The sequence below is a fragment of the Balearica regulorum genome, chromosome 12 (assembly GCF_011004875.1).
Source record: "Balearica regulorum gibbericeps isolate bBalReg1 chromosome 12, bBalReg1.pri, whole genome shotgun sequence".
Taxonomy (NCBI): domain Eukaryota; kingdom Metazoa; phylum Chordata; class Aves; order Gruiformes; family Gruidae; genus Balearica; species Balearica regulorum.
Genome location: NC_046195.1, coordinates 2,624,100 through 2,639,854, shown reverse-complemented (window position 1 = coordinate 2,639,854; position 15,755 = coordinate 2,624,100). Strand labels below are relative to the sequence as shown.

At 61.8% G+C, this 15,755-nt stretch overlaps 3 protein-coding genes across 4 annotated transcripts in view; 2 read left to right on the top strand and 1 right to left on the bottom strand.

Annotated features, from left to right (window-relative positions):
• LOC104640441 (cytochrome P450 1A4-like) overlaps window positions 1-15,755 on the top strand; it is an 87,803-nt gene that overhangs the window by 38,207 nt on the left and 33,841 nt on the right. The gene's annotated exons all lie outside the window — the stretch shown is intronic.
• Window positions 3-4,260, top strand: ULK3 (unc-51 like kinase 3). 2 transcript variants are annotated; one of them, XM_075764663.1, is made up of 17 exons: window positions 3-159; window positions 423-563; window positions 744-864; window positions 964-1,068; window positions 1,151-1,294; window positions 1,401-1,483; window positions 1,597-1,752; window positions 1,836-1,941; window positions 2,056-2,096; window positions 2,227-2,329; window positions 2,465-2,529; window positions 2,661-2,739; window positions 2,818-2,858; window positions 2,941-2,988; window positions 3,093-3,147; window positions 3,400-4,035; window positions 4,135-4,260. In XM_075764663.1, exons 1-16 carry the CDS (start codon window positions 58-60, stop codon window positions 3,414-3,416), a joined length of 1,407 nt encoding a protein of 468 aa, XP_075620778.1. In that variant the 5' UTR covers window positions 3-57; the 3' UTR covers window positions 3,417-4,035; window positions 4,135-4,260. The 2 variants fall into 2 exon arrangements, with proteins under 2 accessions (XP_075620778.1, XP_075620777.1); XM_075764662.1 differs by having other exon boundaries at window positions 4,121-4,260.
• On the bottom strand, window positions 6,870-10,736 carry CPLX3 (complexin 3). Its single transcript, XM_075764221.1, has 3 exons — window positions 9,997-10,736; window positions 9,533-9,620; window positions 6,870-8,142 (listed from the first exon to the last, which is right to left on the bottom strand). Exons 1-3 carry the CDS (start codon window positions 10,155-10,157, stop codon window positions 7,918-7,920), a joined length of 474 nt encoding a protein of 157 aa, XP_075620336.1. The 5' UTR covers window positions 10,158-10,736; the 3' UTR covers window positions 6,870-7,917.

Below are 15,755 nucleotides of genomic sequence, written 5' to 3'. Positions count from 1 at the left end.
GGGGCCGGGGCACGCCGGGAAGGCGGAAGCGGGGCCGGGGCCGGGGCCGGGGCGGGCATGGCCGGGGCTGGCTGGGCCCCGCCGCGCCTGGACGAGTTCATCCTCACCGAACGCCTCGGCGCCGGCACTTACGCCACCGTCTATAAGGCCTACAGGAAGGTAAGGCCGGGCCTGCTGCAGGGAACCCCTCCGGCACCCCCAAATCTGCCCCCCCCCCCCCGTGGGACCCCCCTTTTTCCCAGGGCACCAGCCCTATGGCCCCTGTCCGGGACCTGCTGCCCCCCCTCCTGTCACCCCCTTGCCGGGGGCTCCTTCCCCACGCGGCGGGGCCCCCTCCGGCAGGCTGGGGCGGGCCCCCCAGGGTGGCTGGTTTTTGGGGGGGCTGGGTGGGGGTACGCTCCAGGGTCGGCTCCCCTTGGCAGAGGGACACGCGTGAGGTGGTGGCCATCAAGTGCGTGAGCAAGAAGAGCCTCAACCGGGCGTCGGTGGAGAACCTGCTGACGGAGATCGAGATCCTGAAGACCATCCGCCACCCGCACATCGTGGAGCTCAAGGACTTCCAGGTGGGGCTGGGGGGCACCGGGGGGTGCATCCCTGGGGTCCATCCCGGCTCCCCAAGGCTGTGTCCCTGGGGCTGGGTGCCAGGATCCGCCCAAACCGGTTCAGGAGGACCGTGCGTGGGTTGGATACGCGGCGGGACCGGCCGGGGCGGCGTGACGGGGTCGTCCCCCTTTGCCTCGCAGTGGGACAGCGACCACATCTACCTGATCATGGAGTTCTGCGCCGGGGGGGACCTCTCCCGCTTCATCCGGATGCGCAGGATCCTCCCCGAGAAGGTGGCACGCATCTTCCTGCAGCAGCTCGGTAAGGTCACCCTGCCCGGCACCCTTCCCGGGGGAGTTTGGGGCAGGGGGGGAGCAGGACAATGGTGGCATCCATCCCCCCGCCCGTCTGCCCGCCCAGCCTGCGCCCTCAAGTTCCTCCACGACCGCAACATCTCCCACCTGGACCTCAAGCCGCAGAACATCCTCCTGAGCGCCCCGGAGAACCCCCAGCTGAAGCTGGCAGGTCAGGACAGGTCCCCGGCGAGGGGCCGGGGGTGACAATTCCTTCTCCTCACCTCCATCTCTCCTCGCCCCCTTCCCCGCAGACTTTGGGTTTGCGCAGCACATGTCGCCGTGGGACGAGAAGCACGTTCTGCGGGGGTCCCCTCTCTACATGGCCCCCGAGATGGTTTGCCGCCAGCAGTACGACGCCCGGGTGGACCTGTGGTCGGTGGGCGTCATCCTTTACGGTGGGCTTTTGCTTTGACCCCCCACCCGGGGCTTGGCTCGGGGCCGGTTCCCCCCTCTCCATCCTCTCCCCCCGCCACCCCCGCCGCTCCTTTTCCCTCCCCGCAGAAGCGCTTTTTGGGAGGCCGCCCTTCGCCTCCCGCTCCTTCGCCGAGCTGGAGGAGAAGATCCGCAGCGACCGGGCTGTCGAGGTAACGCGGGGCGTAGACGGAACCGGGTGGGATCTCGCAGCCCGTCCCCGTGCTGGGGCTGCGGCGGGGCCGGTGGCCTCAGCCCCTTTTCCTTCCCCCCCCCTCGCCCCCAGCTTCCCAGCCGGCCCCTGCTGTCCCCGGAGTGCCGGGATCTCCTAGGACAGCTCTTGGAGAGGGACCCTTTGAAACGCATCTCCTTCGAGCGCTTCTTCGCCCACCCTTTCGTGGATATGGAGCACGTCCCCGGCCCCGAGAACCTCTGCAAGGCGGTGAGCGGGGTGCTGGGGTGCTGGTCCCCGGGGCCGCGGGGCCGCCGAGCCCTGAGCACCCCCCCTCGCCTCCTGTCCCCCAGACCGACCTGGTGGTGGAAGCGGTGAAGAAGGATCAGGAGGGCGACGCCTCCGCCGCCCTCTCCCTTTACTGCAAAGCCCTGGAGTATTTTGTGCCGGCTCTGCGCTGTGAGTCCACCCCCGGGGGGGGCTGCCTGGGTCCTGGGCTGTGCTGGGGGCGTTTGGAGCGGGGGGGTCACCCCCCCACCCCCCTCCCCAGTTTTCGGTCTCTCTCTCCCGCAGATGAAAGCGATGCTCGCCGGAAAGAAGCCATCCGGGCCAAGGTGAGCCAAAAAACCCCCGGGGAGGTGGGGGACAGCATCCCCCCTGGCTTAACTCAGCAAAATCTGTGTCCCCACCCCATCCCATTCCCTGTCCCCCGTGGCGGGGGTCCCCCCACCCCGCTGTGGGCAGGTGGGACAGTACATCTCCCGAGCGGAGGAGCTGAAGGCGTTGGTCACCTCCAGCAACAAGAACCTCCTGCAGCAAGGGAACCCGGCCAGGGAGATCCTTAAAGGTAGCGGGTTTGGGGGACACCCCCCCCACTGCCACCACCCCGATGTTGGCGGAGCAGGAAGGGGGGGCACCCAGCGGGGTTTTGGGCTGAAGGGTGCCGCCCCGGGGTGCTCCCCAAGTCAACGTCCCCTTGCAGAGATGGCCAAGGACAAACCTCGGCTCCGCGCTGCGCTGGAATTGGCTTCTGCCGCCATCGCTAAGGTGAGTCGTGGATTTTTTTGGGGGGGGGGGGTGTCCCCTCAAACCCGAGTGGGGAGGGAGCCGGCGGGTCGTGTGTCCCGTCGTCCCGTCCCCGCCCCACCTGCAGCCCGGCCTCTGGGCTCCTCTTGCAGGAGGAGGAAGGCAAAGACGACGGGGACACGCTGGAGCTCTACCAGCAGAGCCTGGGCGAGCTGCTGCTCCTCCTGGCCGGTGAGTTGCGGGTACCGCGGCGGGGGTCGGATCCCGCGCCCCGGCGGTTTGACGGCCGCATCCCTCTTCCCCCTGCAGCGGAGCCCGCGGGGAGGCGACGGGAGCTGCTCCACGCCGAGGTGGGTGCCGGCTGCGGGACGGCGACGCGTCCCCCGTCGGTGCGGCTTGGAGGGATTTGTCCTCCCTCTCTCTCTCCGCCAGATCCAGACCCTGATGGCCCGAGCTGAGTACCTGAAAGATCACGTGAAGGTACGGCCGCTTGCGGGGGGGGGCTCCGGAGCGTGGTTTGGGGGGGGCTCTGAAGGATGTTCGGGGGGTTTTACGGTCTGAAAAACGCTCCTCTTGCCCGGCAGATGCGGGAGGCGCAGTCCATGGGCAAAGAGGCGCTGGCGGAGCCCGTCCGGAGCAGTGAGTCCCCATCTCCGTCCCCTCTCGTCCCTTGGCCGGGGGGGGGAGCTCGGTGACAGGGGCCGGGGGAAGCATCCCCCCTCGTGCCTGCGGCGGGGAATATCCCTCCGGGAATGTCCCCCACCCCGCGCACTCCTCTCCCCCGGCACGGGGCCGTCCACAGCGCGGGAACCCGCCCGGGCCGGGTGACACAATGTGTTTGCAGCCCACTGAGTGTCCCCCCGTGTGTGTGTTGTGTCCCCCCCGGCACAGCCTGCACCTTGCAGTGACGCCCGGCCGGCCGGCTGCTGCTCCCCTCCCTGGCACCGCCATGCGAAGAGATGCCGAGGAAAGACGAGGCGGCTTTCGTCGGGGTAACCGTCCAGGGGGGCTCACCCTCGGGCTCCCGGGTCCCACGGGTCCCCAACCGGCAGAGCCCCCTCCCAGCGCCGTGTCCTCCGTCTGCCGCCGCAGCCCCCCATTTCCACGGCAGGCGGGTTATTCCGCTCGAATTCCCTTTGCCGCCTGCCACGGGCCGGGGATTTTTATCCTGGCAGAACATCCCCGCTGCCAGTCACGTACGGCTCTCGCCTTTTCAGGCCGGATATTTCTTCCGCCTCCTAAATTCTTTTTTTTTTTTTTTTTTTGGGGGGGGGGGGGCCCAGACCCACAAAACCCCACCGGTAGCTCCAGGCTGTTGGTGACGGCAGCAGGCAGGGGGGTCGGGAGCGCTGCCTGCTCCTGCCCTCCGCTGTGCCTTTTCTCACCCAGCAGCGACTACCTCTCTCGTACCGGGGTCCGGCAGGTGCTGCCCGCCTCCGTCATCTGTGTCACGAGGTGTTCCCGGTGCTCTGCGTGCGCTCCTCGGCCGGGTGTAGCGGTCGAATGAAACGAGACGAGCAGAAATCGGTGGCCGTCGGGGACGGAGTGGCGTGGCCGCACACAGCGATACCTCCCCGAAGGCAGAGCCCGGGCGTCCGATGTATATTCCCAGGAACCCCCCCGCAGAAGTCACTTTTTTGGGGTGGTGAGTTCCACCCGTCCTGCAAAGCAAGGGACTTTTCTCCAAATCTACTGTATTTCGAGGGAATGTAATTTATTGTCTTTAATAAACGTTTCTTTTGATTTCTCCAACTCCTCCCGTCTCGGGTTTGTGCTCAGCCCTGTCCCCCTGCCCAGGACCGGAGCTGGGGGAGGGGGGGGTGTCCCCCCCTCCTCTCCTCCGTGCGCCCCGGGGCAGCCAGAGCAAGGTCTGACCTTGTTTTCGCTTCACGTCTTTCCGATTCCACGCGCGCGTGTAAAGCGGCGGCCAGAACGACACGAAAGGTTACGTAAAAATCACAGGTTTTGGGTTTGGGTTTTTTTTTTTGGATTTGTACGGCGGGCGGGGAGGCGGGGGGGGGGGGGAAAGGCAGAGGGGCTGGAGGAAACAATGGGCTGATTTTTTTTTTTAATTTATCTTTTTTTTGGCGGGGGGGGGGAGCCCTGGCACAGCTCCTTCTGCGGCTGCTTTTGCCCCCGACGTGATTTCTTCAGCCCTCGGCCGGCTGCTCCGTGTCGTTGCTGGGAGAGCTTCCCCGGGGCAGATGTGGCAAGGCCTTTTTATGTCTTTATTTATTTTTTTTTATTATTATTATTATTATTCTGAGCAGAGATTATATCCTGAGGCTTTAAAGAGCTTTCAAACCCCCTGCCCTCCCCCCCATGGCCCGTGGCTCGCCCGGAGCCGCCGGGGACGGCTGAACCGGCTGGCTGCGGCAGCCGGCGCGGATAATCGCATCTGCCTTTACGCTCTGCCGAAGACGCGGCCAAATCCGGAGGGGGTTTTTGGGGGGGGTTTGTTGGGTGGGTTGGTTTTTTATCTTTTTTTTGGTTGGTTTGTTTTTTTGTTTTTTTTTTGTAGGGCAGGGAAAGGTTCCCACCGCTTCCCCCGGGGGTGATGGAGCTCGGGGCGGACGCGAGTCTCCGCGAAGCGAAGCGAGCTGGAAGGGGAAGGAGGCACGAAGCGAGCAATCCCCGACCCGGCAATACGAGTTCAAACGTTTTTAAAAGACCGAGAGGGACGTGTCGGCGTGCGGGGCCAATCCCGGGCTCTCCTCCGGGTTCTTTAATCCGGATTAATCCCCGTAGCGGGAGCAGCGGATGAGGCCATCCCTTCCCGCAGCACCTCGCGGCGAGATTTAATTGCCCGCAAAAAGAACGAAGGGTTCAGCGGAGATCCCCTGTCCTTCCGCGGCCGTTCGTTTTATCGTTTAACGGCCGTCGCTTCCATCGGCCCGCGCTCACCGGCAGAAAAAAGGGGCCTGATCCTGCGGCCGCGCGATGGGGCAGAGCGGGGGGGGGGGTGGTGCTGCTCCGCGCCTGGGGCGTTTATTTGGAACCTCAGCGGAGATCCGCCAGCGCCCGGTAAGGGTTTGCTCGGATAAATCCACTCCAAACCTATATGGCCCCATAGGTTAGGGAATTATACAGGGGTTTATAGCGTAGGAAAAAATAAAAAACATTTAAAAATAAAAAAATAAAAAAAATAGAATTTTTTTTTTTTTTCCCCCTGCTGTAATCCGTACTAATTCTTCGCTGTAAGGTTTTTAGCCCGTGTGCAGCCGGGATGCTCGGGGAACCCGGCAGCGGGCTCTCGACGAGCGCCCCAGCCCAAATCCTGGACGGGGCCAGCGACCTCGAAGCATCCTCGAAGCTCGGGACGTTTTGCCGGGAAACGCTCTACGCCGAGGTTTAAAGTCACGGAGCCGGAGAGTCCGCGGGTGAGGGGGAAGGGTCCCGCTGGGGTTACGGGTGGGGATGAACCAAAGGCCTTCGTCCCCCGGCACCCCCCTCCCCAGGTCTGCGCCGGCTGGGGGGATCCCGCTCGCCCGCGGGATGTTTTATGGATCGAGCCTTGCCGTCGGCTGGGGATTTAGGGGAGGCATGGCCTGATCCAGCATCCTCGCTGCAGTAATAATAATAATAATAATAAAGCAAGTAATAATAATAAAGAAAATAATCATAAACAAAAGACTAATAATAAAAATAATAATAAACAAAATAATAAATAAAATAATAATAAATAAAACTACAATAAATAAAATAATAATAAATAAAATAATAAATAAAATAATAATTATTATTATTATTCCAGATTCTCAGCTCCCTTCCCTACGTTTTCCTGGATGACCCACTCTTCCCCCCCCCCCACCTCCCCTGCAAAACCGAATCGGGGTTAATCGGCTCCGTCGGGATTTGGGGCAGTGAATTCCCGACCGGTGCCAGGTCTTTCCAGGAACCCACCGCCCGCCGGGATGTTGGCGGGGGCCGGAGCTGCTCAGGTTTGAAGTCACACCTGTATTTATCGCGGAGACGTGTCCTTGCTCGGAGCGGCGCCGCGGACACCCCGCGGTGCCCGTGAGACTGCGGTGGGGAGCTGGGCTGTGATCCGAAGGCTTGGTTTTTACTAAAATAACACCTCCCCCCCAAAAAAAAAATAAAAAAATCTGTGAAATCTGGAGTTTTCGCTTGTTTTTCACCCAGGCTGCTGACACAGAGCTGCTCGTAGCATCCCTTCGCTAGGAAATATGGCAAACCAGGCGCGACGGTTTTTCTTCTGGGCGACGCTGCAAGAGATTTGTCCCTTGAGCTCCCGCCGGTGCGGCCGTGTCCCCTCCCGCCCCGCCCTGTAAAAGGGGATGCGCTTAATCTCTCTGCACCCCGAAACCTTCGTCAGAAAATACCGCTGGAGGAGAGAAAGAAATGCATAGACATCTCCTGGTATTTATTCCACCGGTTATAACAGTACCGCGGCGCGGGGACGGCATGGGAGACACTCAGCTGAGCACAGCGCACAACTACGGCACGATGGAGGAGGAGGAGGAGGAGGAAGAGGAGGAGGAAGAGATTTATTTTTTTTTTTTCCCCCCTTATCGCTTCGTTCTTCTCCTGGAAGGAATGAGGACACGAGCGGATCCCACCCCGGGGGATGGAGGGTGCACCGCCGCCGCGAGGAAGGGTGGGGGTGGGTTCGGCTGAGCACCAAGGAGGGGGTTTCGTTCCTCTCAGGCGCTAAGTCAGGATTTATCCCTCTGGTCCTCAACGCTCCCCCTTCCTGCCGGGCCAGGTGGGATCGCACAGCGGGTCCTGACTCCTCTGCGAGGGACCCTCGAGGGCAGCGGGGTCGGGGTTTCGTGCACGGACAGGCCGTTATTTCCCGTGGGATGTCTGGGATGGGACACACACACACACGAACACACGTTTCTCGTCGTGCCTCGTCCTTGCCAAGCGAGTTGGAGCCTCCCTGGCGTTTCCAGGCGGCTCGGTCGAAACGCGTAGGCAGAGACACGGCGTACGGCCACCGTTCCGCTGGAAAGCCTTCTCCTTCCCGTGCCGACGTGGTTCCATAACGCTCCGAGGTCGCTCGGGGCTTTCCTTCCCCGCGAAACCCACCCCCCTGCCCCTTTCCAGCTCTCGCTGCAGACACCCGCTGCCCGGGGAACAGGAGGAGGCGTTGGGGTACGGCGCGGTGTCGGGGGGGCGCACACGGACGCACGCACGCACACATGCTGGCTCTTTGCTCTAACCTCAAACCGGAGAACAAGAAAGGAAAGCCACGCACATCAGGGACATCTGGGTCAGGGACCGGAGGCTTCGCGCGGCTCGGGAGGACCCGGCTCACACGAGGGAAGGGTGACGACACCAGTGGGGTCCCCGCTGCAGGCAACGGCCACCGCCAGACCCTGCGCTGCGTCCCCCTCCCTTCGCTCCCACCGTCACGTCGACGGGGAAAGGGGGGGGTCAGCCGGGTCACATCACGGCGCATTTCTCAGCCGATTGCTTCAGGTCCTCCAGCGTGGCCGAAGCTTTGTCTTTCAAGGAGTCAAGGTCCAGGTTCTGGATATTGCTGAGCTGGCCGATAACCGAATTCTTCTCTTCCTCCTCTTCGTTGTCCTGCTCGATCATCTTGGCCAGCTCTTTGGGCAGCTCCACGTCACCTCCCACCAGCTGGATCTGGTTGTCATCCGTTTCGTTCTGAAACGGGCCGGGAGAAAGTCAGGCGTGGGGTGCCGCAGGCGGGGAACGGGGCGGGGGGGGCGAGCGGGGGGCACTGAAGGCACGCGCTGCGGGGGGCACGGCGGGTTCTGCGTGACCTTCGGGCCGTTTTCCCAATTTAAGACGCCCGTGGGTCGGTCCCCGGGGCTCACGCTCATCCTCACGCCGACCCGGAGGGGACGCGGCCGAGCGGAGCCCCGGCACCCGCCGACGGACCCAGCGAGAGCGTGTGCCAGCATCAGTATAAATTGGCTTTCAGCTCGCATCGGAGGTTTAGGCACCCAATTAAGCTACGCGTACGGTTAACGACTGCTCCCACCGGAGAGCGGGGTCGGCTCTGCGCCGGAGAGCCGCGGGGAGACTTTGCGAGAGGCAGCCCGGCTGCCAAGCGGGATCAGTAATGAGCAGAAGAAACTTGTCGAAAGATTAGAAGGGACATCTCGAGCGCGAGAAAGCGGCAAAAGGATCGGGGGGCCAGAGCTGAACGAATGTCCCTTTCCTGCCGGAGGAAAAAAAAAGGAAAGAAAAAGAAAAAAAAAAAAATCTCCACCTCTCCTTTTTCTGCCTTTTCTCGTTTTTGGCAGGGAAAAAATAAAATCTCCAGCTGTTTATTTCCTGGCGATAGAAGGGGGGGTGAGAAGCAGTGGGGTGTGCATCCAGGCTGGCTGAACAATATCAAACAATCTGAACAATATCCCTCAGCTTAGCCGACCTTTCCGAACTAAAATTAGCCCGGCTCCAATTTAGAGTATTCACCACCGAGAGATTCTTGCTGAATTAAGGGTGGGTTTGGGGGGAGAAGAGCTTGTGGCAATTCCAAGAACGGCTGAATTAGCCTTGATTAAATTGTTTCGAGTGACTCACTCGTCGGGTGGAAGTTCCAAAAAAAAAAAAAAAAAAAGAGTTTAGCTGGGAAACCTTTGCCAAATAATCTGGGGAGAGGGGCTGGCTAATCCAGCCGGGAAGGCGTAACTCCGGCTCCGCTCCCGGCGATGGGGTTGGGAGTCCGGGGTGAAGGCGGCTTTCCCTCCTCCGACTGGATTTAGGGGTCAAAAGAGAGGAAGGGGGAGACCGAGCGAGGCGGAGGGTGTGTGTCGGGGGGTCCCGCTGCTCGGGGCTGGGGGCTCGCGGTGCTCGGGGGGTGACGGGAAGGGGCCGAGATTTGGGTGGAAGGATGGTGGGGTGGGGTGTTTGGTTTTTTTTAGCAGAACTGATTTGCATTTGGGCTTCGTAGCCCAAAAAAACCCCACCCAGCCAAGGGGCTCGTCTGGCCCCCCGCCGTGACCCCATTCGCCAGGCCCCCCCCGCGGGGGCTGAGCTGGGGCTGGGCTCCCTGTGCGTGTGTCCCCCCCGCCATGCCCGGCCGTACCTTGGGGAGCCTGTACTTGTCTCGGAAGTGGGACCTGAACGTGGCCCTCTCCGCCTTGCGCTGGGCAAACTGGGCATCTCTCTCCATCCTGCGAACCACACAGGGCGGTTACCGGCACCCGGTGCCCCCAGTCCCTGGGTTGGAGCATCCCTACCCCCCCCCGCACCCCCAAACCCCAGTACCCCCCATCTCCTCTGCAAAACCCCTCTTCCCCACGGGGGGTGTGTGTGTGTGTGTGTGTGTGTCCCCAGACTCTGAAAGGAGAAAACAATCCATCTCCCAGGCGAGGAAGCGGATTAAGGGATTAGGGGGGGGTTCATTAAACTCCCTGCCGCCCCCAGCGCTGCGTCCCCCCGACCCTCCCATGCGCGGGATGGGGGGCTGCAGAGGGACTGTCCCCAGCCCCCCCGTTGGCATCCCGGGGGCTCCAGCGCATCCCGGTACCCGGTGCCGATCTCACCCACTTCTCCTCCACCAGCTGCCGTTGATATTCCTCGTACTCCTCCCGGGTCATGCCCTGCGCCTCGGCCGGAGACTTCTCGCCTTCGCTCTTCTCCTCGCCGCCCAGGCCGCCCGTCAGGTTCTTCAGCTGTCCCCCCACCATGCTCTTCACCATGAACGCCATGGGCACGGTCTCGGGGGGCCGTGGGGCCCAAGGGCCGGCGGAGCACGGGGAACCGGGGTGCGGAGTTACCGGGACTGGGAGAACTGAGGTTAATGGGGAGATGGGGTCCCGGGGGACGGAGGAGAGGGGGACGTGGGGATGCTGAGCTGCGGGGGAGCCCGGGGAACCGAGGAACCGAGTGCCGGGGAGCCGGGGTACGCTCGGGGCCGGGGGCACGGGGGGCTGCGGGTGGGAGTTCCCGGGGAGCCGGAGTACGGGGTCACCGCGGAGCTGGGATCAGCGGAGACGAGTCCCCGGGATGCCGGGATGCTGTGGAGGTGAGTCCCCGGGATGCCGTGGAGGTGAGTTCCCGGGATACCGGAGTACCGAGTTATCGAGGATTCCGGGTTATCGAGGAACCGGGATGCTGCGGAGCCGCGTACCCCGGGAACCGGGATGGCCGGGGATCAGCGGGGATCGGCGGGGATCAGCGGGGCCGCATCTCCCCACGGCCCATGGCGGGGCCGGGCTGGCCGGGCTGCGGAGCGGAGCGGAGCGGGGCTGCCGGTGCTGCGGCACCGGGGCACAGACAGCTCCGGTGTGTGCGCGGCTGCTCCGCCTCCCTCCCGCCTCCCTCCCACCTCCCCCCACCTCCCCCCACCTCCCCCCCGCCTCCCCCCCACCTCCCCCCACCTCCCCCCGCCTCCCCCCGCATCCCCCCACCTCCCCCCCGCATCCCCCCACCTCCCCCCCGCATCCCCCCGCATCCCCCCCACCTCCCCCCGCCTCCCCCCCGCATCCCCCCCGCATCCCCCCGCATCCCCCCCACCTCCCCCCGCCTCCCCCCCGCATCCCCCCCGCATCCCCCCGCATCCCCCCCACCTCCCCCCGCCTCCCCCCGCATCCCCCCACCTCCCCCCCGAGAGGCGGAGCCGCCCCCCCCCGCCGATCCCCCCATACCCCCCCCCTCCCCGGGAAGGACCCCCTGGGGTACCGGCGATGGGTGAAGCCAAGGCGGGGGCTGCCCTCTTCATTATCCCACCCGGGGGCTGCGCTGGAGCAAACCCACAGAAACAGCTTTTATTCCCCCCCCCCCCACTTTTTTTCTTCCCCCCCCCCATCCTTTGGCTCTGATGGAGGAGAAGCCGGGATTCAGCCGCCTGCAGAAGTACCCTACGCCGCTTCCAACTGTTGTTTGCTCATAGCTGCGAAGATCTAAGGGCCGGCGTGCCCCAAACGCTTCGTTCCTCTCTTTCCTAGTGGGATTAATGATGTTAATTAATTCTAATAAAAGCTGCTATCAGTCCCCTGCCCTGGGAGCCGGGCGTTTATCGGTTGGAGGTCGAGGACGGAGCAGGCATCGATTTCGTTGTGTAATTCCCTCGGCCCCTCCTGGCTCCCATCCGACCCCCCACTCCCACTCCCGCTCTTTCCCGTGGCTGCAGCCGCACCGTGGGCCTCGGGGAGCGAGCAATTAATGGCAGCAGACACGCACCTCCCTTCCAGATGGCCAGCCTGGCTTTAACATACATTTCTCCCCCCCCCTTTTTTTTTTTTTTTTCTTCTCCGCTCATGAAAAAATGAGCGCGGATCCAAATTCCAATCCCGGCTTGCGGGAAATCATTTCATTTCCGAAATTTAAAGACAATCTCCGTGGATTAAAATGATGGAACAGCTGTGAAACGCTAAAGTGAAAGAGGGAGGAGGGATTGGCGAAGAGATTCTCCCTTCCCCCTTTGCCCAAGGTAGCACCAGGCAAAAATTTGTCTTAAAAGGAAAATTAAAAAAAAAAAAAAATTAAAAAAATAAATCACGTATTTTGCTTGGATTTGCTGGGATTTGTCCCGGCGAAGGCTCTGCGGGGCTACGGCTAAATCCCGAACGATGCCGGTGGTTCCCCTGCCGAGGGACGCCCACCCGAGGGGCCCGCAGCATCCCCCCGCCCCCGGGGCCGCTCGCGTGTCCCTGTGGCTGCCGCCCGCCCTGAGTCAACGCTCCTGAGTCCTACCAACCCTTCCAAGCGATGATTTTCACTTCTCGCTCCTATCTGCAGACCCCCTAAGCATTTTCCCCGTGCTCAGCCCGGGGAAGATGGATTTTAACCCCCGGCGTAGAAGGGGCTGGGAGCCCCGGGCACTCGGCAGACCTCCCCTCGCCATCGGCGTGCTCAAGTTTTGGCTGTCGGTCAGAGAACCGGATGCAAAGAGGGGCAGGCAGAAGGGAAAACATCCCTGCTTGTATCCCAGAGCTATTTCGCCCCAGGTTTGAGCCTCGGGTGGGTTCAGAGCCGACGTCTGGCGTGGCCGGTCCTAGGAGCTTTGCTCAGTCCGGATTTCCGTCTAAGCGTTCGCTAACAGCAAGAGACTTGAAGTCAGGACCGATTTTTTCCAGCTGGGTTAGATGGGTCAGCTACCACGCAGCCTCCCTGTCTGAGAAACTAAGAGAAAACAGTTCTTGATGAGCAGAAATGCCTGGCCGAAGCGGCTAGGTGAAAATCAGCACGCCGTTACCGGATGGCACTCGGGGACGCTCATTCCCCGGGAGCCGGACGCGCCCCACGGAGGGGGATCACGAGGATGGTCTCTGCAGCCCAGGGAAGTGGTTTTACAGGGATGGAGCGAAAGGCAAAGGAAAGGACCTCCGGCCGCCTGGGCTCTTCGGGCCGCGCTCTCCCCAGGGAGGCCGGCGTCCCGGCTGGAGGTGGAAGAGGGAGGGAGCTCAGAGGGTGGCGGAGGGCTGGTGGTCAAGGGGGGGTTGATTTCCCGTTTGCTTTTCTTTGGGCAGCTGAACTGTTCCTTATCCCTGAAATATATTCGAGTGAGAATGACTCATCCTTCCTCCCGGGCCTCTAACCTGCAGTAATGAGATGTAAATCCTTGCATGACCTATTATATTAGCTTATGCTATATCACACATCTCCGTGGATTAGACAGGAGGGAGATGAACCAGCCCCCAGTAGCAGCCAGCCTCAGACAAGCCGGCGGAAGTTAAGAGGATCCTCTCCCTGCCTTGACGCCTGATTTGACTAGGATGCGAACGGGTCCCTTCGCCGCGGTGAGAGGGATCGGTTCAGCTCTTCTCGCCGGGCCACGGGAGAACGGGCTCCGGCGGAAGCTCTCCCCTCAACCAGGGTTTCACGGGATGCTCCAGAGATCCCTGAAGGCGACCAGAAATGGCCGGGATCTCCCGGAGAGCTCGGTTCTTGGAGTTATCCCGTAGATTGTGCAGGGGAAGGGAAGGCTCTGTGACCTCGGCTTGCGAGGCTATTAGCAACGAGGCCATCGAAGGGCAGGAACCCGAGCCCTGTCCGCCTGAAATCCGGGGGAACCCAAAGGTTTAAACCTTTGAAGACCCCGAGTTAGGCGAGTTAAATCCTGGAAAGACACACGAGCGTGCGCGTGTGCGCGCCGGAGAGGAAACGAGGAGGCGTTTCTAAATCAAGCAGGCAGCCTCTCCGCTGGGAGAAGTCACGCTTGCGGGGTTTTTTTTGGTGGTTGATTGTCACTTCTTGCGATGGGGACAGGCACTGCCAACACGGGGACCTCCACGCTCGGCCCTGACCCCGGGCGAGCTGCATCAAAGTCACCTCCGCTCATCCCGCCCGCGGACGGGGACGCTTCAACGGGATGGGGACGGGGGTACCCTGCTGTGCCCATCGCCGCCCGCGGGCAGCCGCCTGCTCTGGCCACGGGGATAAGGCACGGTGACATCATCCCATGACGGTGACATCTGGAACAGACCCGGGAGCCGAGCGTCCCCTGGGCAGGGAGCTGCTGCCAGCCGCGGAGCGGCTCTTGCCTGCTGGGGACAGCGGGGGGACATCCGCCCCCCCCTTTCTTTGAAGTCCCCACCGGCGAAAAAAGCAAGAGAGAAACCGCTGATTAAACCGCAATACGAATTAATCTCTGCTTTTTCTTTCCTTCCCCCCCCCCCCCCAAGTTATGAAGAAAATGCTGAAGCGCTGAGGTTTGGGAGGAAAAACGAAGGGACCTCGGAAGAGACAGCCCGGCCGGAGGCTCCCGGTGCTGTTACGGACCACCGCGAGCTTCAGCTGCCAAAAATTCAAGAGAAAAAAACCCCAAAAAATCTCCTGAGGTCTTGAGCGTGACATTCCCTTCAAAGGGCAGCGGGGTCTCTCCTGCCCAGCAATCACCAGGGGCAAAAAAAAAAAAAAAAAAAAAAATTGCCACCGTGTCGTTAACGTAGGGAATAAAGACAGTTTAGGGTAAGGGTGTTGTAAATTATCCTATAAAATGACTTTCTTTCATGTTACTTGCAGGTAATTAAATAAAGCTAAAAGAGTCTGGAGTTTGTCTTGGCCAAAACGCGCCGCGGCGGTCAGCTTTGTACGGCAAGGAAACCAAAGCTGCCTTTTCGTGACCTAGGGAGGCCATTTCGGTGTAAAACCTTCCTGCTCCGACAGAACCCGGCCTTTACGTTCCCCCAAATCTGTCCTCATCGCCTGAGGACGAAGAAATCCCACGGCGAGGGGGAGTTATTGCTATTGATATGCGGTATTAAGCCTTAATTATACTCCGGGAGAGCGATCTATCACACAGGCTCTATGTCACACGTTGCGGCATGTAATTTATTTTTATTTTTTTTTTAAAAAAAACCCCAACAAACCAAACCCCCTCGCGTTTAATTGCACCCCGAGCTGTCTCTCCACCTGCAGAGCATCCCTCGGCGGGGAGCTGCTGCTGCAAGGTCCTTCACAAGGTCAAGCGCAGCTCTTCTCTCTCTCCCCGTATATAACGATTAAACAGCTTTATATCGCGAGCGTTTTAGTTTGATAACGAGTACCCTGTACCGCTCCGTGTGATAGAGCTCCCGCACATCTCTGCTAAGGGGTGCGCACGTGCGTGTGTACGCACACGCGTGTATGCGCGCACACGTACGGGCGCTGGGAATCGTTCTGTCAGGTGCCCACGGGGTGAAGAGCGTCAGAGCCCCCCGCGTTGCGCGGGGAGGTTCAACGCCAGCCCACGGGAAGGATTTTGGGGCGGGAGGAGGGGTGACGGCCGGGTACCCCGATCAAACCCAGCACCTCCGGCTGGCCGTCGCCCTCCTCGCCCCGGGGTGCCCTGGCAGAGCATCCCCTGGGACACCCCGGGGTGGTACCGGCGAAGAGAAGCCGGGACGCTGCTGAGGTGCGTGTCATCCCCCCTAAATTCCTTCGGAACCGTCTCATCTCATCACGGGGCTGCCCAGAGTCAGGATTTTGGGGGGGGGGGGGGGGGTGTGTCCTGGCAGAGCTGTTGGGGGGGGACACCCAGGCTCTGCACCGAGGGGGCGGTTGTGATGTCTGCTGCCAGGAGAGATGCTGCTGGGGGGGGGGGAGGAAGAGGAGAGAAATTGTTGGGGTGAGGCGGGGGGGTGTGTGGGTGTGGGGGGGTTCGGCTCCCACGGCAGAGCCTGCACCCGAGCGGTGACACGAATACACGCGGACGGACACACAGAGCACGTAACCGGGGCACATGGAGGGACCGCGTGCTGCTTCGCTGCCGGTGACGGAGAGCGAGCCCGGAGCGAAGGCACGCGCCGGCCGAAAACACGCGCACAATTTTCCCACGGGGCGAGGGGGGGGTGGTGTGTGTGCGGGGGGAATCTTTCCAACCT